At 47.8% G+C, this 26,164-nt stretch overlaps 1 protein-coding gene across 6 annotated transcripts in view; it reads left to right on the plus strand.

The window, feature by feature from the left end:
* The window catches only part of RERE (arginine-glutamic acid dipeptide repeats), a 429,059-nt gene that overhangs the window by 328,693 nt on the left and 74,202 nt on the right, over window positions 1–26,164 (plus strand). For all 6 annotated transcript variants that reach the window (XM_058719215.1, XM_058719218.1, XM_058719219.1 and 3 more), the window contains one exon: window positions 8,207–8,305. In XM_058719215.1, the coding sequence (XP_058575198.1) occupies window positions 8,207–8,305 (99 nt within the window). The remainder of the gene's footprint in view (window positions 1–8,206; window positions 8,306–26,164) is intronic.

Below are 26,164 nucleotides of genomic sequence, written 5' to 3' on the forward strand. Positions count from 1 at the left end.
CTTAACCGACTGAGCCACCCAGGCACCCCGAGACAGATTTTTTAAAGTTTTGTCTTTGGGGCGCCTGGGTGGCTCAGTCGGTTAAGCGTCTGACTTCGGCTCAGGTCACGATCTCGCGGTCCGTGAGTTCGAGCCCCGTGTCGGGCTCTGTGCTGACCGCTCAGAGCCTGGAGCCTGTTTCAGATTCTGTGTCTCCCTCTCTCTCTGACCCTCCCCCGTTCATGCTCTGTGTCTCTCTGTCTCAAAAATAAATAAACATTAATTTAAAAAAAAAAAAGTTTTGTCTTTGACTTCTTTGAGATCTTTCTCATTGACGTAAATGGTTGAAATAATTAGAACTACACGGAGAATTTTAAGATCTCTTCCAAATCCCACTTTTTTTCCTTTCTAAGCTATTTTGGCACTTTCTTGCAAATAAACATTTCACAGAGCAAAAGACTTTTAAACCTAATACTGTTCTTAATGGACTGCAATTATTTAATATTTAGCATGAATGCAGTCTAAGGCTTTTTCTGCAGTTATTATAATGGCTATAATTGCAAAAGGATGCTTTGGGGTAGGAGAAACTGCCAGATGCGATGCCATTTGATCTAAAAAGGTCATAGCAAAAGGGACATTTAAATTAAGTTATAAATTACAATCGAAGAACAATATTTTGATGTGTGAGACCGGAGATGTCAGAGCAGGGAGATGTAATTCATGGGTTCATTATAGAACAGGGGTGCCTGACAGCTGAGCCGTGCCAAAAGGAAAATTTATTTGCAACATCACGCAGACAGAAAATGGCAGCTAAGATGAGAAGCCACAGCAGAAACTTGAAGCCTTGTGGTAATACACAGAGTTTGTGCTAATAAGACTGCCTGGGATCCAGAGATGCTTAATGATTGCTGTAATATAAATGAGGTGTTTGGACATGTGCGCATTTTCAGTCTTATTTAAGTTAAGACCTCGTTTTTGCTCTATAAAATAACATACTTTATAACCAGGCATTAAGGTTGATTCTCTCACCTCCCTGTGCAATATACAGATTTGCTGCAAATTCAAAATTGTTTAGGCAGGAGAGTTAAAGCTTGAAACAAGATCTCCATCCATGGCAGCTTTGAGGAAGGATATAATTTAATGTTTATAGCAATCCATGAGAAGTTCAATCATGAGTTAATTAAACTGTAGGCAGTCATTAAGTATTATTTATTCTTTCGAGAAGCTTGCCAGTAAAGCACTTATATATATTAAATTATAGAAAGTAATAAGCAGGGAGTGATTTGTCAGGCAGAGCGAGAGTTGCAGATTTAACTTGGGCAATTATGCAGAAATGTGTTTTTCTTCTTGTGGCACGATCCTTTCTTCCTGCTGATCCCGGAGAGGTCAGAAGCCACAGCTGACCATCGAGGGTGCGTGGGCCCCAGCGCTGCACGATAGATGATCTACTGAACTTGTATGTGCCCGGTAGTCTTAGGTGAGAGGTGTGTACCTGAAATGTTTCCTGTGGTGATGACACCGCTACACGGCGCGTAGCTTTTTGACATTTCACGTATCTTGTCACGTTGTATCTCATTTAGTACCTTCCATTGTCTTTGGACGCGGCTGAGGGACAGTGGTGTTAGGCCCGTTTGACGGTCGAAAACCTCAGCGCGGCCGGTTTGTGACACAGCTGCTGACAAGAGTCCGTCTCCTGCCCCAGATCCCGCGCTGGGTTCGCTGGGTGTTGACAGAAGGCACGGACTCTGGGGCGGTTTCCACAGAAGGGGCTGCCGGGCGCCTGAAGTCGCGGAGAGCTTTTCACACAACTGGCTAAATGCGCTTGCGTGTGGCGCGGTGGCTTTGGCTCTGCGGGTTCGGTGTGGCGGTTCCGTTTGCCACGGTGGAACCAGACCGGGAGCGTGTTCCTCAAGCTGCTCTCGTTTTTAGCGCCACGGCTCCTGCCGCGTCCCCCGGCTGGCTCGCTCGTGCGGGTCCTTGCTAGCGCGGCGGTGGCCCTGGGAGCCGCTTAGTTGGCCCTTGCTGACGGGACGGGGGGGGGGGGGGGGGGGGGGGGCAGAGAGAACGTGGTGCCCGCAGCCTGCCTCTGAGGCGGGGCCGTCCCCCCGGGCCCCACGGCCGCCGGGAGGCCCGGTAGACGCGGGTGGGCCCCGGTGCGGGAGGGTCCTGTTGGCCATTTCACAGTGAACGGACCAAAGGCCGAGGAAGGAACGTGGAGCCAGGCCCGGGGAACAAAGGGCAAAGCGCAGGAAAACAACCGGGCCGGGATCGTCCCGGGATGGAGTGACTTGAAAGGCTGGCGCGTTGAAGAACCACCGTCTTGTTATCAGATTCCCCAGGTATCGACCTGTGGTTTAGGGAAAGACTGATTTTACTCGTGTAGAAGTGCAGACTTGCAGTTCAGTGATGCGGAAGCAGCAGATTTACAAGTCTGTGCCTCCTTGATCATTGGATTACGTGCGGGGCGCGCGCGCGCACGCACACACACACACCCCTTGTGATGATGGATTTGAAAACAGTGGTTTCTGCTGAATGACATCCTGCTTCAGTGGCTGGCGGGGTGATGGGGATGGTGTAAGATCTAAATGCTTCTCTCCCCAGTAGCTTGTAAACATTGGAAGCTGGTTGAGTAACGATGCTTTTTCTTGGTCCCTGCATTTTGCAGTGGTCTTTTCCCATCTGCTCCAAAATGGTACAGCTCACTGTACTCTACATTAAAATCGCATTTAATCCCAGATCTTACCAGCCTTGCTCGGTTGCAGAATGGACAGAAGGTTTACTTACCTTGCTTTAGTTGCTTTTCCAAGGCTACAAAGTGAAGCTGTAAGACGTTTGAGGGGTTCTCCCCCTGTCTTCGTTGCAATTTCTTTGAACAGTCTTCTCTGGAGAAATGGAAGAGAATTTTATTCACGTTAAAGGACCTTTTACCTTAGCGATATTGGGAAGCCTATACTGCATTTCCTGACTATATGAATGTGTGTGTATGGCTGTGATCAGGAGTTTAAAATTTGAAACCCACATCATGTTTTCCTCAAGATGAAATTACTTTAATCTGTTAGAGCTCGACACTATATTAGAGGGGAATGTTGTTAATGACAATTTTAGAGATTTAAGATAGCCAGTATTTTGGTAGACTTAATTCTGATTTACATAAGGAATACAGTGGAAATACCCAGTTAAGCTCTTCCTCAGGCATTATTTTGTCTCCAACCCAAAGAAAGGAAATCTTCGTGGTCATCTAGAAAACAAACCCCCTTTTAGAAGGCCTTCCTTGTTGCTTGATACGTGGACTAAAGAAGGTAGTCCCCAGCCTTTTGGGACCCTAGATTTTGAATGTGAGATTTAGATAGACACGTTCTGCAAGACTGAGACTTTGCAGTGACTGTTACAGACCCTTCTCGGTCTTACTTTCCTGATGACCGTTCTCTTTGTTCTTCGTGAGCTATATCTGTCCCTGGCAGTTTAACACTCTGCAGACACCTGTGGAAGGAACGAAGGGTGTCCTCAACAACAGTAATTTTCCCCAAGGGCTCAAAATGTAATCTTCATTTTTGTGAAGCTGTGTGGGCCATAATGACTTTTTGTATGCTAAAAGTACATCTTTAATGAAGTATCATTAAAGTATTTCCATAAAGAAATGAAAACTCAGAGTGTTCTTAGAATTCCTAGAAAGTAGAAATAAATGTTAGTAACATTCAGAAGAAGGTGAGTGTGTAGAGAGGTTTGTTTTGGTTCCCTAGGAAGAGGGAAGGCAGAGCCACCCCCCCCCTCCCCCCCGGACCCAGCCTGTGTCCCAGCCTTTATGCATATTGAGGACAGTGCAGTAATGCCCGAACTTCATTTGTTCAGTAAATATTTCATCACTGTTGGTGAACAATCCCATAGTTCTGACTTTGTGAATGTCTTTCTGGGGGGGGGGGGAGGGGTAGACACTAAATATTTATTGGATTCCTTCCACGGAAAGGTCAGGAACGGGGATATTTTAAGAGGGCAGGCAGACGGTGGACGGGACGAAAGGAAGGCATTGGCCAGTATTTAGAGAGCAGAGTAGCAGCAGGAAGCCCAGGGTACGGCCCACGCCACGGAGAGCGTGGTGTCCAGTGCAGATTCGTGCAGGGGTGCGAGCGCCGGCCTGTGCTTCGGGGACGTTAGCCGCCCGGCGGGGATCCCTCGAGGGCGCCGCACACGCACTGGCCAGCCTGTCCGACAGACCAGACCACCAGAAGCTCGGCGAGGCATTTGGAACCTGTCTTCCGAGTCTCGTTCAGAACCGTCCTCGGTTCCCCGAGAGGCAGGAATGGCACAGGGAGGGCTGATGACGTTTCATTGGCTCTGCTCCTTCAGCCGCTCACTTTTGGAACAGGCCTTACGTTCTCCCATCAGCCACAGAAGATTTAAAATTCTTCTTAATTTTTCCTGTGTACTGTACCAGAGTTTTAGTCAAACTTCCAAAATTATGAACATGAATAATTATGTGAAACATAAGTGGTTTTGTTTATAGTTTAACAGTTTTTGTCTCTCTCTGGAAAGACTACTGTCTAATCTAGAAAATTGGTGAAAATTGAGTAGAGGCTCCTTCCTTTATTTTTTTTCTCTTCCCTTTTAAAAATGAATTGCTAATACTCATTTAGTATATTACGTGCTAGGTACAGTTCTGGGCAATTTTCATGCTTTTTTTCTAATGCTAACCTCATAATCCCCTAAGAGGTAGAAGTTCTCACTCTACCATTTTTTAAAGTTTATTTTTATTTTTAATTTAATTTTAATTTTTAATTTTTATTTTGAGAGAGAGAGAATGCCCGAGTGTGCACGTGAGGGCGGGAGGAGGGGCAGAGAGAGAGAGAGAGAGAGAATCCCAAGCAGGCTCCACACCATCAGCATGGAGCCCGACATGGGGCTCAGTCTCACAACTGTGAGATCATGACCTGAGCCAAAAATCAAGAGCTGGACACTTAACTGACTGAGCCACCCAGACGCCCCTGTTCTACTCATTTTTATTTAAAAAAAAAAAAAAAAAAAAAAAAAAATTTTTTTTTTTTTTTTTTTTTTTACATTTATCTATTTTTGAGAAACAGAGTGAGACAGAGCATGAACAGGGGAGGGGCAGAGAGAGAAGGAGACACAGAATCCGAGACAGGCTCCAGGCTCTGGGCAAGCAGCCAGCACAGAGCCCGACGCAGGGCTCAAACCCACAAACTGTGAGATCATGAACTGAGCTGAAGTCGGACGCTCAACTGACTGAGCCACCCAGGTGCCCCTCTACTCATTTTTAAAGATGACAAAATTAAGGCCCAGAGAAGATGAGTAGCTCGTCTGAGTTCACATACTTAGTAAGTAACAGACCTAGTGTTTGAATCTGATTGTCTAGCTCCAGAGTCCACGGTCTTTTGTCTCTTTACAGTTACCCCAGATATATATATAATTACCTCTGAAGAAATGTTGTTAGTCTCCCATAAGCTTTTTATTAAGAATTTATGACCTGATCAACTAGAATTGACTTCAGATTATCACTAAAATATGTGCTTTTTAAAGAATGAAATAGGCCTGCAATTTTTTTCTTTTATTCAGTTCTGATCCATGTTGTTAACCTCATATTCTAGATTCTTGTTATATTCTAGAGCTTGACACGTATCTGCTTGTTCTAGATACTGGGCAAAATTTGAAAACCTAACTTTGTTTTCATCTTTTTATATTTCTGAAAGAAGTCTAGATTAGATGGGTTTTTGGTTTTTGGGTTTTTTTTTAAGTTTATTTTGAGAGAGAACGAGCATGTGTAGTGTGAGTGGAAGCAGGGGAGGGGCAGAGAGAGGGGGGAGAGAGAGAATCGTGCTTTCAGCATAGAGCCCGAGGCGGGGCTTGATCCCATGACTCTGGGATCATGACCTGAGCCGAAATCAAGGGTTGTACTCTTAACTGACTGAGTCACCCAGGCGACCCTGGACAGTTTTCAAACATTTCCAAATAATGGTATTTTATTTTAGGATTTATTTAGTATGGTATTTATAGTATAGTATACTATTTTATTTTTTAAAGTCTAATGATGAATGTTACGAAGGTATAAAAGTTAATATCTAGCATTCATATTCATGACATATAGCCTCAGCACACACCCAGTATCATCATCAAAACAGGATCCAACGTGGATTGTTGCTATAGGTGTTTTGTTCTGTTTTGTTTTAATGTAGGGACTTATTGTTATAATTAACATATAGCCTGGACTTCCTTGGACCTGGATTTAGAATAAATTGAGGTCCCCCAAACTGTGAGAATACTCAGGAAATTTTAACTTGTAATACTTTCTCTGACTGAACGATGAAAATGGATATTTGTCATAGCCCTTCCAATAGCAGTTGAGTAGTTAGAAGAGAGGCTTGCTGGGTATGTTTCAAATATCATTTTAATTTATTCAACAAATATTTACTGCAGGCTTACTATATGCTCAGCCTAGGCCTGCTGCAGTTGCCAGGAAGGCGGTCTGTGTGTCTGTCCTGTGAGTCTTCTACTAAAGAGGGGAAACACCGCACGCTCTTGTCTTCTGAGTGTGGAGCTCTTGCCTTACACCCGGGTGGGTAGCAATTACTATAGCCTACTTGGTCTTGTCGTCTCATCTGTATTGTGTCCTCACAACACATCCCCGGTGGTTTGCAAGTTTCCTGAAATAAAAATCATGGGTTACTAAGGTTTGTACTTTATTTGTACTGAGTCTGCAGCAGATGCTGGTGAATCATCCAGGTGAGGGACTGAAGCATGGGTGACAAGGTCGGGTCTACTCCATGAGCGCAGGGGTGCCTTTGCCTGTTTCGTTCACTGGTGTATGCCTGGGGTCTGTTACATTGCCTGGAACACGGTAGGCGCTCAGTCAACATGAGGCCAAATGAATTTGAATCCACTGAGCTTTAGACTGGGGTGGAGTCTGTATAGGGACGATAGTTGAAGGAATTTATTTATCGACGTAACTGGTGTTTCTGCTGGCTCTCCATACACAACGGACTGTGAGGTACTGGAGATACAGGTCTTAGCCAAAACGGATTCTTTTTTTTTTTTTTTTTTTTAACGTTCATTTATTTTTGAGAGACAGAGTGGGAGAGGGGCAGAAAGAGAGGGAGATGCAGAATCCGAAGCAGGCTCCAGGCTCTGAGCTGCCCGCACAGAGCCCGACGTGGGACTGGAACCTACGGAGCGTGGGATCGTTGCCTGGGCCGAAGTCAGATGCTCGACCGACTGAGCCACCCAGGCACCCCTAGCCAAAACGGATTCTTGTGCCAGGGAACTAGATATGTAGAGGAAAGTCAGATTTCCGGTGAGAATTCTGAAGCGACAGCCACGGGTGGGAGGTGGGAGGTGGGAGGTTAAGCAAGAGGATCCTTCTACCTGCTCCTTCACTCCGTGGTCTGCAAGTGGAAGAGGACTGGGGTCGCGTGAACTAGGAAAGGAGTGTCTTTGCGAGATAGAGAGGGGGAGCGGTGTCAGACACTGCCTGGGGTTGGAAGGGACGTGGAGTGGGAAAGGTTGATCACCTTTGAGGAGGGAGAAGTCTGGTCCTAAGAGGAATGTGTAGATAAACCAGTATCTTCGTTTGCGTGTGCTGAGCAGTTAGTATACTGTTACAGAGTTTCATCACAAAGCTCCTACAGTTCAGGTACTTCAGATTTTTTTAGTGAAATGACTGCAGTAGCAAGACTTCAGAAATGCTACCAGGAGATAACATAATGCAGCAGGTCTTTGAACTGCTCTGGGGAGAAGGGGACGAGGGTGAGTGGGAATCATGTTGCCTGGTCGGAGCCTTGGCTTTACCGCCTACTGGTTTAGTGTGGTGAGCACCTTTACGCTTGACCTTTCTATGCCTCAGTTTCCTTATCCATAAAATGAGGTGACTATACTTCCTGCCCCATAAGCTTAAACGAGAGGATTAAAAAAATACAGGATTAAAAAAAATAATGAGCACGAGAAATGTGTTTACCTCTGTGCCAGGTCAGATGTTCAGTAAATGTTACTGTTCTTAACGTTGTTCTGTTCTTGCCAAAATGTTCTCCGCCTTGCCTGCCTCCCTTTCCCCGAACAGCTGGACCTGGGGTGGGGGGATGTGAATTCTGCCGACGAGCATGCCCGTTCCATGATTCTTCTGTCAGGACAAACGCAGGGCTTCTCTTTCATTGATTTGCTTCCAGATCTGCTACTTGGCACACTTATCTGACTAAAACTGTTGTTGTTGTTGTTGTTGCTTTAGCTCCATGAAAGTGGTTATGACGCTGGCAAAGCCCTGCAGCGCCTGGTCAAGAAGCCCGTGCCCAAGCTGATCGAGAAGTGCTGGACCGAGGACGAAGTGGTGAGCTCGGACGGGACTGGCCCTGCGGTCTGGGTCACCGGGGTGTCTGCTTCTCCGTGCGTGACCTCCCTGCTCCTCCGGGGACTGTCCATGGTACCCAGCAGTCAAAGGAAGGAGACTTTAAACCTCAAAGTTGCACAGAAAGACTTGCTTTTTAGGAAGCTCAGTGGGAAGGATGTTCTCCGGTTTCATGGAAAGACAGAAGAATCTGTAGGGTTGGTTGGCTGGTTTCAGCAAGTCAGCGTTTGATGCCTATTTTAAGACACAAGCATTTTTTAATGCTTATTTTTTATTTTTGAGAGAGAAAGCGTGAGCAGGGGAGGGGCAGAGAAAGGAGGACAGAGGATCTGAAGCCGGCTCGGCGCTGTCGGCACAGAGCCTGACTCGGGGCTCAAACTCAATGAACCGTGAGATCACGACCTGAGCCGGGTCGGACACTCAACCGACTGAGCCGCCCACGTGCCCCTTAAGACATAAGCGTTAAAACCATTTGCTGCGTAACCTAGAGCGGGGCTGTTGCCTTGTTTTTATTTGGAGGGCCAGCAGGATCCCTAACCTGCTGAAGGATGTTACTCAAAAGCGGGTAGCATAGACCCGATTATATAAATATAGTGGATCTTACATATTCGTCCTGTCATCGTGGCTCAGCAAAGAAGGTAGGGAGATGAGATAGGTGCCCACAAGCACGGATTGAAAACCCACGGATTCCTGTCCCAGCCGACTGAGTTCCCATGGAGCCACATCCCCATCTTGTGACTTCTGAAAGGCGTTGCTGTCAGAGACTTACAGACTGCTTGTGCTCTTGCAGATACGGTCTCGTGTTTGCGTGTTACGGCTTGACGTTTGCCCTGTAGGTTGAAAGAAACGAAGATGACGGCTGTCACTGGTAGACCTGTCGATTTTAAGTTCCTCGCCTGTGTTCTAAATCTGCTAAGAAAGCGTGCTTAGAAGCTCTTGGTGCTTTCCTGATCTTGCTCTTTTGTTTATTTCGGCAATATTTATGGAGTACTTGTTGTGTGCCGGGTGCTGTGCTAGGAGCCGTATCAAGAACAAAGGTCCCTCCTCACGAGGCTTGTGTTTGTTTTCAGAGGAGAGACCGCCTGTAAATCAATATTTGTTAAGTGGCGGTACACACACACATGCTGGGGAAGACGGAGTAGGCAAGGAGGATGGGGAGTAAGCTGGGCGAGGGGCTGTGTGGCAGAAGGGGCTGAGGAAAGGCCTGGTGAGAACCATTTGAGCAGAGGTGAGCCTTTTAGATCGGGGCCCCACGGTGAAAGCGTGGCCGGGAGAGAGAACTCCGGGCCCCGGGTGCATTCAGGACGGGGGCAGGCATGTGTCTGCGGGGAAGGGATAGTGCGGGGATCGGGCGCGGCCTGCGGACCCACGGTCGGTGCCTCGCTCTTCGCTCTGCGTGGGCAGATTCTGAGCAGAGGGTACCATCATCTGCTGGCGGGCGCCCTCTGGCCACTGAGTCGCAGGTGGGCTTCCGGGGCAGTTGCGAGCATCTGGGCCTGAGACCGGTGAGCGGACAGCATGGTGGCGGTGCCGGTGGGAAATGGCGAGACCCTGGGTGCACGTTGGAGCAAGAGCCAAGGCGATTGTTCGAGGAAAGGCCACGTGGGGGTTGGGCAGTCGGGGGCAAAGTAGGAGACGAGGAGGTAGCAGGGGCGGACTGAAGCGGCCCCTGAAGGCTTGGTCGGAGAGAGCTTTTTCATAGCCCGTTAACACTTGCAGCTTATCAGACGCATGATGAGATGGGTGCTGCTGTTTAGAAATTAAAAGTTTAAAACCTTTACACGATCAGTAAAGAGTTGGGGGCATCTTAAACATCTGTTCCTGTTCAGACACTGGCAGAGTACACACGTCACATTCGTTTGTTTTGTAAAGTCCCGTGGATGTGGTTTTCACTGTGGACCCGTTTCTGTGACAAGGAGATCCGACTTGTGACTGATGAAATTTTAAAGTTCCTCGGGAAGTCTTGGTGCCAGAAAGATGTGGGGAGGTGAAAGGATGGAAGGAATGTGTGAAATGCCACCAGCCCGGAGACCCCATCAGCGCCCACGTACCCCGATGCCCTTCTCGTTCCTTCCTTTGCGCTGATGCCCCGGGGCTCCTCAGCGGCCGGGCGGCCAGGCACTCACCCTTCCTGTCTCCCAGACCTCTCATTCGCCCTGGAATTTAAAGACTCCCACCTAAAAGAAAGCTGCTTTCCTTTTCCTGCTGCACTCGCTTCTCTTGGGCACAATGTGAACCGTGTCCCTGCTGTCGGCAGCCGGTGGGAGGGAAAGGGGAGTCTTAGACATCAGAAAACGCTCGGCTTTATTTTAAAAAGTGAAGCACGACTCTAGGCGGACATGATAATGGTCCGTAACTGCATAAGCCCTTGTCATTGGGCTCATTTCTATCGTGTCTGCCTCTTGTTTCGGTGTAGGTTTTGAGAAATATGTTGGCAGGCCTCCAGCCCTTGCAGAACTCAGAGATCAAATGGCCGTCCCCTTATTTATAGGAAGTTAAGCTTCATTTTCTAAAACCTCAAAAGTGAATGGGAAAGAGGGATTGAATAATTGATAGGCTGAAGGGAGCCTCTCAAATCTTGGACCAGCTCGATGTGGCAGCGAGGCACCATCACTAGTGAGGTGTCCTGCCTTGGCCTGGTTTTGGCTGCGCGAGCATCACCCTCTGTGTGTGTGGCCTCTTCCCTGGAAGTCCCCTCATTTCCCACCCCAGCACTCAACAGGAGTAAGCAAAGCGTGTCCCAACTAAAGTAAGTACGTGGGCCTACCTCTCTTCTTTTTCCCCCTCCCAAGTTTTCTGTGTACCTGGACGTCTTAGTTATTTTTTAGTTTATTTATTTTGGAGGGGAAGGGGCAGAGAGAGATGGGGAGAGAGAATCCCAAGCAGGCTCCACACTGTCATCACAGAGCCCCAACGCGGGGCTCAAACCCACAAACAGTGAGATCATGACCTGAGCCGAAATCCAGAGCCAGACGCTCATCTGACTGAACCACCCAGGCGCCCTGACATTTTAGTTATTTTTAAGCATCACTGCCTCCAGTATATCCATTTGATCTAACTGCAGCAGCGTCGATGAAGTTGTTTTCCTTTGCATTTATATGAACTGGACACTCCTGTGTGCAAGGGTTGGTGGAATGAGCACCTGACAGTGCAAACCCCTGGCCGGGCTGGGAACACGCGGCCCCTGTGCGTCCTGGCTCCTGCGGGTGCGCTGCTCCCTGATCAGACAAATCTCTCCCCATCTCGCCAGTGCACACCCTCGCTGCTTTTCACCGCTCTTTGAGGTTCAGGGCGGTTCCCGGGCCCAGCCCGCTCTGATCGCGCCCTCTTCTGAGTTGTTTCCCCAGTTTGCAGCGTTTGTTAGCAGCCTGCCCCTGGCCTTTTCCTGCCCCTTCCTCCGCTCCTCCTCACAGGCTTTACTTCTGAGTTGATTGCCCTCCTAGTTCATAAACTTAAGAGCAGGGACCTAACTGATGGGGTCTGGTAGAGACTAATGTCTCTAAGAGGGGCTTGAAGAATATTAACAACGCTTTATTCAAGATGATTGTTTGTAAAGGTTTTTTTTTTTAATTTTTAAAAAATGTTTATTTTGGGGGCACCACCTGGGTGGCTCAGTCAGTAAGCGTCTGACTTCGGCTCAGGTCATGATCTCACGGTTCGTGGGTTCGAGCCCCACATCGGGCTCTGTGCTGACAGCTCAGAGCCTGGAGCCTGCTTGGGATTCTGTGTCTCCCCTCTCTCTGTGCCCTTCCTCCACTCATGCTCTGTCTCTCAAAAGTGAATAAAGATTTAAAAAAAATTTTTTTTAATGTTTATTTTTGAGAGAGAGAATGCACATCTTCCGGGGAGGGACGGAGGTGGGGGGCAGGGGTGGACAAAGAATCTGAAGCAGGCTCTGTCCTGACAGCTGAGAGCGACATGAGGCTCAATCCCACGAACTACAAGATCATGACCTGAGCCAAAGTCAGACACTGAACCCACTGAGCCACCCAGGCACCCAAGATTCTTTAATTAAGATCGTCCTGGGTCTTCAGCTCAGGTCATGATCTTGAGGTTCGAAAGTTCGAGCCCTGCGTTGAGCTCTGTGCTGACAGCTCGGAGCCTGGAGCCTGCTTTGGATTCTGTGTCTCCCTCTCTCTCTGCCTCTCTCCCACTTGCACTCTGTCTCTCTCTCTCTCAAAAGTAAATATTTAAAAAAAACAGATTGCCTTCACTCCAACATTTTAAAACTTGTAATAGTTAATAATTATGCATCAGAGAAAAACTTTTACATGCGCTCAAAGCTGACCTTAAAATTTTACCTTTGGAAAAAATTTCCTATATTCTTTGTGATAACACCACCCAATTTCTTCGTCCTAGGTCTTTCAGATATTAACTAATTGTTGAGATTTTAGGCCTCAAAATTACACAGTGAGAGGCTTTTCATTTTACATTTTCTCTCCATGATTCCTTTGACCGCTTGTGTATCTATTGATAATGGTGTTTCTTTTTTATACGTTACTATTTTTTTAAACGTTTATTTATTTTTGAGTGACAGAGCATGAGCAGGGGAGGGGCAGAGAGAGAGGGAGACACAGAATCTGAAGCAGGCTCCAGGCTCCGAGCTGTCAGCACAGAGCCTGACATGGGGCTCAAACCTAGGAGCTGTGAGATCATGACCCGAGTCAAAATTGGACGCTTAACCAACTGAGCCACCTAGGCGCGTGCCCCTGTAGATATGGTATTTCTTACTGAAGTTTCTTTGGGGGCTGAAATACTTTAAATCTTGGGGAATGGATACCAGATTTGGGCCAATTTCTGTCACATTCTAGGCCAGAAAGTGACAGTTGAGCTCTGCTTTAGTGGAATGAGTGAGAAACTCCTTGGTAGCTAGCTCAAGGCAGTCTCTCGGGCTAAATAAACTGGGTCAGATCAGAGAGGCAGTTTCAAAGAAATGCTAGGTCAGTTGGATGGAACCAAAGTGCATGGCTGGCTACTGCGTTTGGGAGTTGTACTGACGGTTAACCAGTTTCACTTACGTTATGCTAAAAATATTGTTCCGTATCAGGGAGCCATTTAAATGAGTAGGACTTAGGAAGAGAAAGAGGAGAAAAATACTGATCAGAACTTGTTAAAAAAAGAAAAGAAAAAGTAAAAGAAACTCTAGATTATTAGGTTTTTAATTAAACATGATGAACACATTTAAATATACCACAAAGGCCCCAGGCTGAACTGCACCTAATCGAAACAGATTAAGTCACCCTTCCATGCTCGGGTAGTTATTAATTCTGCTTATTTATGCACGTGAGCTGAAGGTAGCATTTGCTGTGCTTGCTGTTGCTTATTGCGCTGGGATTCCATTGCTGCTGGCTGCTGTGCTCTTAATTAGCATTCAGCTGTTGATTATGGAAATGCTGGGGATGCTAATTGAATTCTTTTTAAAATTCAGGGCCTGCATTTTCCTTGTGGAGTGTGGCCTGACTTGCAAGGTTGTAAGGTTGGGTGCTGCACTGAGCTGCACGCTTCACCCTTTGCTTCCCATCCACTTGGCCAGGTTTGTTTGGGACGTTCTTTTCATGTCCAGGTGGCTTTCAGCAAAACTCCAGGTGTTGCCTGAGGTGAAGGCTTTGTTGCTTCTGGTGTTCCCGCAGGGGATTCCACTTGGTCATGGGTAACTGTAACTTTTATCTGGAAATATGCTTCCCTTTCAATATTGGGTATCAGCGTTGATGTCCTACATTGAGTGAACAGCCTAGATATAAATGATCTCTAACATTTTTATCCAAAGATAGTTCATCCCTGGTGCGGTGATAAACGGTAACTGGTCGTGTGCATGGATTTACAAATTCATAAATTTTAAAGCGTCTAAGCTGTCCTTCAGCATAAAGCTCAGTGTTATCATAAACACAAACGAAAATCCTTCTTTCAAAATTGACATGACATGCCAAACTAATTGTCTGAATATTTGTAAACCAATGAACCCGTGTGGCTGGTCAAGGAATGATTGCCACAGGACACACACAGCTGTTTGAGGGGTGTCTCTCCCAGCAGCGTCTTCAGACGCCTCTGTTAGGCCCTTTTTGGAATGTCTGCTCAAGAAAACATTGTTTTCCTTGTTCACTCTTTTCAAGCCAGGCATCTGGATGTGCCAGAAGACAGAGCTGCTTAGTGGGGCAAAAATACAATGAATTTTATTTGCTGTTTGTGTGGCAGCTGTAGAAAATGGAATCCACAGCAAAACCAGAGTTAAGGTCCTGTCTGGCAGCAGGAGGTTTTGGAGGTGAAAGCAGAGATGGGGATGATGACAGGGGAAGAGAACCAGCCCTCCTCAGCCTGCAGTTACCATCGTGTGGGTTTTCAGATGTCCATAATCTCAGCGTTTAGTTTTAAGTTGTGTATTTTCAATATAAGGGAAGCCTTAATTGTATGGTATCGATTTTTAGAAATGACCAGGTTTCTAGAGTTGTGGGGCATTTTATATAGTCATTCAGAAATGTTGGTGATAGGAGGGTCCTGTTGGTCATCTAATATGAACCCATTCATTTTTTTTTCTCTTGTAAATTTTATGTGAATCATCTCTATTGTGAGGATATCATTACAAAATCATTACAGGGGAGTCGAAACCTCACTACCATCCCAGTTTCTAGGTTTCCTGCCCTCTTTGTGTCTTTGTTCCTGTATGTACATTGGTGTATGTGTTTGTAAACTTTCATGAGTTGAATCATTTTATTGGAATTCTCACTTTCATAAGAAATCTTAATCTGAGAATGTTTACGATACACCCAGAACTTGAACTAGAGGTACCTTTCTATACCTCTGCAACACAGAATAGGTAGTTAGTAAATTTTAAATTGAAGTAGCTGTTTCTCTCAACTAATTACCCTTCCTCTAATTTTAAATTAATTGGTACTGCCTCTTACGAACAACTTAATTCTGAGATAGGAGGGTAGGAAAGATAAGTAGACATTTTGGCATATTATTTACACATAAGTTATATACATATACATATATATACATGTATACATATATATATACATATATATACATATACATATTTATATATTATTACTCATGTTATGTGTTCCTATGGTCCTTAGCAAAAATCCGTCCTTGGTGTTAAAAAAGAAAACTATAAGGGTGCCTGGCTGGCTCAGTCAGTAGAGCATACACCTCTTGATCTTGGGTTTGTAGGTGGGAGCCCCACATTGGGTCTACATAGAGATGACTTCAAAAAATAAAATCTTTAAAAAATAAACAAGTCAATAAAAGAGGAAAATAGAGATACAAGTAAAATTTGCACAATGCTTCAAGTATTAATGAGATTGAACTATTTTTCCTATGATTGACGCCCATCAGCCTTTGAATCAAACCCTTTTTTAAACAAGTCAATAGTGTGAATAGAGTGGAGTATATTACTGCCAAGTCCATTCGAAAATGAGACGGTGAATTAAAAATCAATTATATGTGTGGAAGAGTTGGTATAAGGCAATCAATTTTGTCAGTTAGTTTGCAGGAAGGCTCTACTGCATAACAACCTGTAAAGAGAAAGGTATTTTAAAATCCTTTAGTAAGTGAGATAGGCTGAACATTAGAAGGAGAGAGATATTTCAAAAATTTATTACAGTATTTCATGTCAATAGAAGTTGCCTCTGGGTTAAATCTACAAATTCAGCCATGACCTTGCATTTCACATACGTGGCTTTATTGCTTTCTAGGCTTCCTCTTTAAACTGTGGTCAGAGAAGGTAGTATGCCTGTTTTTCTAAACAAGGCCGTTCTTTTTCTCATTTTCTTTAACCAGTATGTTTCTAAAGTTCCTTACCCCTAGCCCTGATACTAGGTAATTTTGTTTAAAACCAACAGTAAGCTGTGCTGTTCTTGGGCTCCAAGAGGCAGCACCAGTTTAATTTAAATGTGTGTGTGCATGTTGGTGCGTGTACAAGTTCAGGCCTTAGGGCAATGAGGAACAGCACAGAGACCTGGGAAGTAACCCCACACTGCATGCAGGCACACCCCAAATTATTCCTTGCTGCTTAGGATAATCTTTTAAAATCAAAGAGCAATTTTCCTGGGACATTTTTCATTTTTGCTTGAAGTGGGGGAGTATTGGGGGGAATCTTCAGCTTGAAAGATTAATAAATACTACAGCAGTGGGTTATTGAAACCTTGTTTTCCATCTCATTTCCAAGGGCATGTAAAAAAAATGGCGACAGCATACACTTTCAGCCACTCTCCGTCATCTTTCTCTGTTCGTTTAAAAAATGAGAACAAGACACAAGGGGACTTGAGAGATTGCATTTGTTCTCCTGTAGACAAAGTGGTTATTTTATAAATGAAGAGGATGGAAAACCCTTTCCTTCTGCAGTTTCTTAGCAACAGAGCTGGAGCCAATTTTAATGTGTATGCATGGAACATTCTATGTATGGTGACATTGGAGCCGTACGTTTTCACAGGTGAAACATACTGTGTTAGTCTGGTAACTGGAGTTCAGTGTGGGGGGAAGGAAACAGGAGGTTAAAAAAAAGGAACCCCCCGATGAGAGGAAGTAACTCTTTTAAACTGTCTCCTCTTCTCTGGCATTCTTGTGTCTTAAATCTAAATTCTCTCTTAGGTAGAAGTCACAATGGCCTTGGTAGCCCCCTAATTGCTCCCTTCACTGGAGTGCCAGCGCACTTTTTTTTACATTTCCTAGTAGCGTTTTGTTGTTGTTCTTTCCTCCGCCCCCACCCCGCATGCTGTCAAATGACACTTTCCACTGATATTTCAGAATTTGCTTTAAGACGTTTTTCCAAAATACTTCATACGGGTGAATTCCAGTGCATTTTCAACATTCATAAAGCAAAGTGCCGAGGTGTTGGGAAGCAAGAGTGTGTTTGGTGGTCATAAAGGAGAACTTCCCCCAGTTGGCCTTAGCGGCTTGGCACTCGGGCCCACGGCTGGCTGGCTGGCTGGCTGGCTGGCTGGCTGGCTGGCTCTGTATTTCTTGCGCCTGGTGTTGGGGCTTGCAGATGGCAAGCCCGCTCGTTCTCCGTTACCGTCGATCCTGTGTGAACGTGAACGTGGGATGACCCTTCGTGTCGCTCACCGGGTTACTTACTCAGTTCTGATTGTAGATTGCTGTTGGAAGTTCACCCGTCCGTTCGTTCCGCAGGTGTTGGCGGAGCACCGGGACGGCGCTCTGCCAGGCGCCCTTCTGGGTGCCGGTGCTGCGGCCCGGAACGAAACAGGCAGAAATCCCTGCCCTCCTGGAGCTGACGTTCCAGTGGGGGAGACGGGTTAAAACAAGATCACCCGGTAACACACGCAGTGTGTTAGCCGCGCGCCGAAGAGCTGGGGAGAGGGGAGGTCCGCCGCGCTGGGTTGTGACGGCAAGTGTGTGTGGGGACTTCCACAAGGGGCTAGGAAGTCTCGAGGTCAGGGCCTCTGGTTGAATTCTCCTTGTATCCCCAGCACAGAGCCCAGGGCCTGGGATGTGGCGGACGATCCGAAGCTACTGTGTGGACTGGGTCGGATGGAAGAGAACCTGAGTGGAGGTGGTCGCCCCCCAGGGCCTCGCGGCACTGAGTAGAGTCTCGGCCCCTTTGGCTGAGCTCCCCGCTGCCGCCTCGGGGGCTTCTCCTCCGAGCCCACGGCCGGTGCGCGCTTTAGCTCCAGCAGAGCCGACGGGACGTGTCCCGTTCTTTCCTTCTCGGTGGCTTCCCTTGGAAGAAGCAACCAACCCCGTCCGGGTGTGTGAGGTTTCATTCTCTGGACTCCAGCGGGGAGAGCTCCGTCTTGCCAGCGTCGCTTCATACTTGATGTGTGATTGCCATGTTGGCCGTGGGAGAGCGAGCGATGGTGGGGAGAGGAGGCCAGAGCCTCAGGAGACGGCCCGGTGTGGGTGTGGCTCCGGCTCCTCGGACTAACCCGTCTTCCCTCACCACCCATCACGCATTGGAGAGCGGAGTGACCTGTTTGCACATCTCTTTCTTCCGGCCGGCTGGTGGTTCGGGGCGGTCTTTTTAGAGACCGTGGTACGTGGGTAAAATACGCCTCGCCTCTCAGGTTTCCCCCGAACCTCTAGTGTGCCTCCCTGTTTGGTCACTTCTAGAGTATTTTCTTCCCTTTTAAAGGGCTCCGTCCCCTGTCGTTGATCCCAGCGAGAGGAAACAGAAGAACTGTCAAATAAATATACCAGGGAATTAAGGAAAGAGCAAAGCAAAGTTGTAAGGAAAACGACAACCGAACTGAGAGAACAGAGCAGAATGGCTGGAGGCCTCCGTGCGGCCCGAGGGCTGAGGAGTGTGCCCACACCGGGCTTCATAGCTAAAGTGTGCGTCTGGAACCTGCTTTGTTTGTTTGTTTGTCTTTTAAGCGTATCCTCTGTCAGTCTGGATCCTTTTGTCAAACGTTCAGAGATTATGACCCAGAGAACACTGGGAAGGTCTCTGTCCTGGAAATGGGGGAAGTGCCTGTGCCACACTGAACACCTGCAGCTTTGCCGTCTCTGTCCGGCGTCCTGCGCGACTCTGCCACTGGAGGGCACGAAGTATGTGGCTGAAATGCAGCGCACTTGAGCTCTGGAGGAAGGGAAGAGCTTAAATCACACCCTTCTCTCTCCTCTCTGGAAGGCTCATTGGAGTGGGACGTGTTCAGAGAGAACGCAAGGCTGGACGACAGTCCTCAGGCCGCCAGCCACCTTTGAGATGTCGAGGAAGTCAGGTCCCCTCCTTGAGCTTTAGTTTGCTCTGTAAGAAATGACAGGGGAGGGAAAGGAAGGGCGAAAGGGCACACTTTGCAACGGCCCGCAGGTGTGTTTGACCGGAAATCTGGACCTGATACCAATTTCCTCCTGCCGGCCACGCCTCCCTTTCACTTCCCAGGTGCAAAACTGGACTGATAGCTTATCTCCAGCTAACAGAATCATCTCTGTTTCAAAGAAATCTGAAAGCACGTATGCCCACAGACTCCTGTGTCCTCGCGCTAACTAAGAGTTCTTGGCTTCCTTGCAACTGGTTTGTCAGTTTTGATTGTAAATTTATTTTTCTCATCTTCCCCATCAGCGATAATAAAACAAAACCTCTGGACCCCAGAGATGCATGTTAACAAGTGTTACAGGCTCTCCCAGAGCCAGAGGGAAGGGTGATCTGTCACCAGTGGCTCTGCTCTGTGTCACTTCAGTCCCTTTTCTCCTCTCACGAGCCCCCATCTTGTCTGGGAGCCCCTGTTCCTGAAGCCTATGCAGGCGTTACCCACTTGCAAATAAGCCACTTTCCAAACAGGCACTTTCAGCCTAAATTAATCATTTTCTTTTTCCATCTAGGGCCTCTAATTAGTTAGGATAACATAGCTAGCTAAGCAGCTTTGGTTGTCCATTTTTGAAAGAAGGGTTTTAGAAAATGGATTTAACAAGGTGTTATTAAGCATAGATGTGGGGAGCTGTTGACCTGGACTCAAAACCCATCTAACATTCATCTAAAAATAAAATAGCTTTGCTTGTGGAAGGCACTGGGCCCCGGTCTGTGGTTCCTATCCCCGTGTTCCCGGCGGAACACCACTTGGGACCCTTGATTTCGTCAGCCAAAGCTGTTCCAGACTCTCAAAGTAGCTTCAAGTTGGGATGGACTCTGAATACTTGGATCCTCCCTCTCTGCCCAGTCCACGAAAATGAAATGCTCCAATCCTTTAGCAGAAACAAAAGTTTGAAAATTAGTTTCTGCTTGTCCTTTGAGACAGCCCAAGTTCTTTGTCAGCTTTCCAGTTTTTTGACCCCGGAACAGCCTGACCCTGGTAGTGTGTCTCCCTCTTTAGAACTCTCTGACTTCATAATCTGCTCACATTCTCCCCCTGCCCCCCAGCCAGGCTCACCCGTGCGCTCCCTCCCTCTCTCCCTCTCTCCCTCTCTCCCTCTCTCCCTCTCTCCCTCTCTCCCTCTCTCTCCCTCTCTCCCTCTCTCTCCCTCTCTCCCTCTCCCTCTCTCTCCCTCTCTCCCTCTCTCCCCCTCTCTCCCCCTCTCTCCCTCTCTCTCCCTCTCTCTCCCTCTCTCTCCCTCTCCCTCTCCTGTGAGCACTCTCTCTAAAACCCCTGCCAAACATTCAAAGGATCCACTTAGATTATCTTGCTTTTAAAAGGCAAACTTTTTCGGATGGATCATTCACTTGCTCGTACATCAAGAGGAGCCAGTAAGCATCATGCCATGTTATCCTCTGTTGGTTTGAAATAATCTCAGGCACCACAGAAATCCGTTGCTAGGAGGATACGCAGGTGTGAGGGAGGCACTGTCCTTCAAACGAGTATCTTGACAAAAGGAGTGATGGATTTCTGTAGTTCAAAACCAAACCTTATTGTCTGCTTCTGGATAACCGACTTTAGATTTGCCTTAAGTACCATTATATGGGAGGGGAGGGCTTTTTTTCCTACTTTATATTGAACTTAATTCCACTGCCTTTCCAGACCTCTGCAACGTTCTGCTGGATGCATTTGGAGTCTTTTTATCCACTGCTCACTGTCGTAATTCTTCCTCTAGAACCTTCTCTTCCTGCTGTCGTTAGTTTAGCTTTGTGTTTTAGACACAGATTAGAAAACAGTATTGGTTCGCCATCCAAGAGGAAGGGAGCTTATCGCTGACTGGAGACAAATAAACTACGTTTGTTCTTCAGCCACTAAGATCTCTGCAGGAGTCCCCACTGACCTTGATAATTGCCGGCTGAGTGGCATCCCTGACTGATTTTGGCACTGAGTGTACACGCGTACTTGAGTTGGCTGTTGTCGCCACAGGCAACCTGGAGAGGAGACAGCAGCCACACAATTGGAAACTTTCTGAGTGCCCCTCCTGCTCCTGGTGTTGTGCCGGGGCCCACGGGACACGCGGGGCTGCACTTGCCACTTTCCACTGTCGGACGGGGAGATCGGGAAGGGCTCTCAGGAGGAGGTGTTATTTGATAGGAACCTGAAAGCATGGGTAGGGTTTCGCCAGGCACGGTGGATCCAGGTTAATGGCAGAACAAAGGCATAAAAGAATGTGAGTGGCTGCTTAATAGCCAGTCGCCCAGTTTGAAGCTATGGGTGGAGGAGTGTCTAAGACAGCTGATTGATTCAAAGCCACCCACTCTTTATGGAAAGAGAAGTTTATGTTTAACTTAATAGAAAATAAGGAATAATTACACATTTTTGAATGTGGGGAGTGATAGGACTGGGGCCACCATTGAATTTTAATCTGGCAGTAACGGTGGTAAAGTGGGTAGAGAAGGGAGTTAGTGGTTCTGGAACCTGGGTACATGTTAGAATCATCTGGAAGACTTTAACGTTTCTCAGTGCTAAGACTATATCCTCCAGCTCCAGCCTGGTTAGACCAGAATCTCTGGGGTGGGACCCGGGCGTCCATGTTCCAGGCTACGGACTGTGGTCCTAGTGAGAGATGTTGAAAGTTTATAGCAGTGATTCTCAACCTTAGGGGCACACTAGAATCACACAGGGAACTTTAGTGCATGCACACACACACACACAAACACACACACACACACACACACACAAAACAGAGACTTGGGTCCCACCCCAAGATTCTGATTTAATTCATCTGGGATATGACCAGGGAATTGGGTTCTAACACCCAGCCGAGGTTGTGGGGCAGAGGGAGGGAGAAGCAAGCGGAACAACTAAGACCAAGAACTTCCAGGGCAATCCTAAGACCTTTACTCTGCGCCAGGTGCTGTCCTGAGCACTCGGCTTGCACCGACTGGACTGACGTGTCACAGAGTGATCTGGAGAGCCGGCTTTCCGGCTCCTCCCTTGCTGCACCACGTGGTGTCTCTAGAGAAGCCTAGCCGATTGGAGGTGGGGAGCAAGGAAAGGGTGGAGAAACACCATTCAGGCTTCGTGTTTTGGCACGAGGGAGGAGACTGGTGGTACTAGTGGCAAAATCTGACCTCGGGACTTGTTTTAGAGGAGACGGGAGTGTTTGTGTTAATCTTCAGTGACTTAAAAAGATGCGGGTGGATCCCGCTGTTAGAAATGAAGGTCTGAAGGTAGGAGAGATTTCCGGTCTACAGGGAAAGCTCACGGTTGAGGAGACCGGAAGCTGGCTCAGGGTCTCAGCTGCTAAGTAGCAGAGCCGGGAGCTGGTGAGTCATCAGGGATAGCAGTACAGACCGAAAAGGGACTTTCTGGGGGACTCTTATGTTGATAGGCAGAGGGATGGACAAAATAACGAAGTCAGAAAAGGCTGGAGAAAGGTTTGGACTCTATACTGTTTAATTTGTTAACCGTTACATTGAACTCCTAGGATATGAGGAGTAGTTACTTTGTTTTGTTTTGTTTTGTTTTTGTTTAATACACGCAGTCATAGGACTGAGGCTGTCTTTGGCATAACTCATGTGAAGGATTAGGGGAGGAAACTGGTACCAGGTCAGGATGCTGAGGCACGTCTCATAGTATTGATGACGCTGTTGAAATAACTGACGACGGGTCCCAGGCTTCATTCACAACTTGGGGGACCGGGTAGAGGTGGCAGAAGCGTCGAAGGGCTGTGGGTCGTAATCCAGAAAAAGATTTTGTGGGATTCCTGGTGGCAGCGTAAATAAGAGAAAATGTCCCGGTTTTCAGGGCTGCCCAAATGTGGAGGTTGGCTGTCAGTGGGCGGCTAGGTTGGAATGACGGGCACTGAGGATGGTGATGTGAAAGATCCAGAATATTAGGAGGGCTCTGGGCAGGATCCTTCATGTTCCTGAGAGTGCTGTCAAAAGGTAGGATAGAGAAAGGGACTCTCAGCGAGGTGTAGGGTCACTGAATATGGGCGAGGAGACTGGCTTGGTTGGTTGATACCGTGACAAGAAAAAGCAGCTGGAGGCGGTAGATGATGCGGTCAGAAAATGCTGGTCAGACCGTTGGAATCAAAGAAAGCGCAGAACATCGCTTCTCGGCCTTTTGGCTAAGATGAAGTGCAAAGAATGCACGGAACTAGGCCTCTGACTCTGTTACTAGAGGGGCTGTGAGGGATGCTGTATGGGTCATGATGTGAGGATGTTGGGGGGGGGGGGGCGGGGGGGTGTGAGGGCATTTGGAGAACAGAAAGAAGGGAGGGAGGGAGAGAGAAGACAATAGGCCTCCAGGGGACACAGTATAAGGGGCCAGTTGGGAGTCGCTAGGGTGAGCTGTCCTTAGCCAGAAGTAGGGATTGGGATGGGAGTAACAGGGGAAGGGGTGGGAAGGAAACTTGTGGCATCGAGGGTCATTTTAGGTCCCACGGCTGGGGAGACAGAGACCCCTCTGCGCTGCTCTGCTTCATGATGTGCTTCTTGAGAGCAACCCATCTCTTACGGCGTCCCACTCCTCAGCACGGCACGCTAAATGCCAAGTTGGGTTGAATTGGACCAACATCTAGAGGTTGAAGAAGGAGGCAGGATTTTGTGGCTGGAACATTACTCAGAATTTAAGATGTCAGATGGGAGCAGTGGCTCCGGGATACGTTGTGCTATTTGTTTCCTCAGTCGCTCAACAAATGTTAGGCATTTAACGGTGCACCAGGTCTCGTCTAAGCCTTGGCGATAAAAATGACATTGGACATACTGTCCTCAAGGAGCTTGTGTCCTATTGGGGAACACGGACAAATACACAAATTAACGTCAACAACACGATCCACGTAGATGCTACGGAGAACATAAGCCAGTCGCACTCGGGGAGACTGAGTAGGGCAGGGGCCGTGTGGCCGGGGAGCTGCCTCCTTCAGGGCAGCGGCACCCCATTCCACATCACTGTGCCTCCAGGTCTGGACAGATCATATGTCTGATAATTCAAGTCAGTTAATTAGGAGTGATACGTGTTTTCGGAACAATTGAATTACTTAGCCCCCGTCTGGTGACTTTCGGGGTCATGTCTCAGTTGCCTGTAAACTGTTCCCTGTCAGGACCAGATAAGCGCCTTCAGGACTTGGGAACTTCTGAGGGCTCAGAACAAACTGAATTTGGCTAAAAGGACAGGTGGGAACTTGGCTACAGAAATAAAATCACGTAGCTGCGTGAAAGTCTATTCGTTTCACCCGCACGGACGTGCATTTTCCAGTATGGGGGACACAACAGTAGAATACTCCTAAATGACAAAAAGATTCTCTAAACCTTCTCCGTGACTTTTTAGATTGGGGGACATTAGAAGAGCAGGGTCTGGTTCTTGTAAAATGTTTGCCGAAGGCGGCTTTGGGTGCATGTTGTCTGCGGCCAGGAGAGAGCGGGGGTGGGGGGGAAGCTGTGGTTAAACCCAGAAGGAGGTTCTGTCTAGCCTGTGTGGTTCCCTGTAGATGTCACCACCATTCCGTTTTCTTCAGTGCTTCTTAGTATAATGTTTCACCAAAAAGGCCTACGAGCCTAAAGCCCCCCACCCCTCCAAAAAAAGGACATGAAGGAACTTGATGGGCCGGTGATTCGTTTCCTCATTGTAAGGAACATTTCCTTCATCCTTTATTAAGCCACAAGAATTTTTTCCACCGTTGGCCACCCTAGACTGTGTTGAGAAGGTCCCACCAGCCCTGGCTGCCGGGAGTCAGAGCAGTCTGGATCCTCTGCCCGCCTGGGAGAAAACTCTCAGGCCTCATCTCACGTCTCGGGGCTGTCCCTAAATGAACCAGGGGAAAGCAACTTCCGGTCTCCTCTGAATGTTTGCCACCATTGTGTCCTGTTACTTTTGGGTTCGCGATTTGCTCAAAAACAAGAAACTCCAGTTTCTTCTCTTTTTTTCCTCTCTCCCCCCTCCCTTCACTTCTACTTTCCTCAGATAACTCCTCATGTGTCTATAGAAAACCACGTATTAGTAATGCAGTTAAAGTTTAGCGGTAGAAAACAGAAGTGTTGGTAAACCTGTGTCTGGTTGAATCTGTGCTTGAGACCAGCTGCTGCACCTTCGGCAAGTCCTCGATCCTCTGTCTAAGAAATGAGAGTGTTAATTAAATAATTAGGTCTTCTGTGGCCCTCGAAGCCTCAGGTACTGGTAATAGGAATTGTCTTTGAAGAAACACTTATTAAATACCTGACTTACGCTTATGCAAGGACTCTGACAGATGGACCCCGACAGGACTACCCCACTTCCGGGAGAGGGCCTCTAACGGCAGCGATGGGCTTGGGTGCCCAGAACTTGGTGCTGACTTGGTGCTGGGCGGGACATGGGAAGTTCCGTGGCAGGGGGCACAGAGAAGGATGACAAAACATAGATGCGGAACGGCGAGTAAATAAACCCGTTCAGGGTCATACCGGTGGTGAGCGAATCAAAGCCACCAGCCCAAGGATAGCTCCTTAGTGACGTTGCACAGGATCCCCGGGCAGAATATCGCGTGATGAACCGCTGAGGCGCGGGGGGTGTGGGACACGTTCGGGGAGCGGCAGGGACCCGGCTCTGGTCGAGTCTGGGGCAGTCGCCGTGGGTTCTAGGGACCTGTGCGCACCACGACCGCCGCCCTGCCTTCTCGAGCTCACGCGGCACGGTGTCCCCGTGAGCCGAGGCGAAACCTCCCAGTCCGTTTCACCGCATCTCCTGACCCACACACTTGAGGGTGGTGGGCGCTGAGTCCAGGGTGGGAGCAGGGAGAGCCCGAGCTCCTGGATCCGCACACCGAGGGGCTCGAGCTCCCCGTTTGTCTTTACCTGGTTCTGTCAGGTGAAGCCACAGTCCAGCACATCCCGGCGCTTCCAGCTGAGAGCACGCCCGGCACTCTCCGCAGTTCCCGCCTCTCGTATGAAGCTAACGACACAAACAAAACAGAAGTCTCTCTTTCCCGTGAAGCCCCTAAAAGTTTTGCTTTAAAAGCCATACGTTTCCTTCCAAGGTTAGATTGGCATGTACCTTTGTCATGATAAGGATGTAATTTCTTGCATATAAATAGTGACATTGAAAGCGAGACTGC

The sequence above is a fragment of the Neofelis nebulosa genome, chromosome 2, assembly GCF_028018385.1.
Source record: "Neofelis nebulosa isolate mNeoNeb1 chromosome 2, mNeoNeb1.pri, whole genome shotgun sequence".
Classification (NCBI taxonomy): domain Eukaryota; kingdom Metazoa; phylum Chordata; class Mammalia; order Carnivora; family Felidae; genus Neofelis; species Neofelis nebulosa.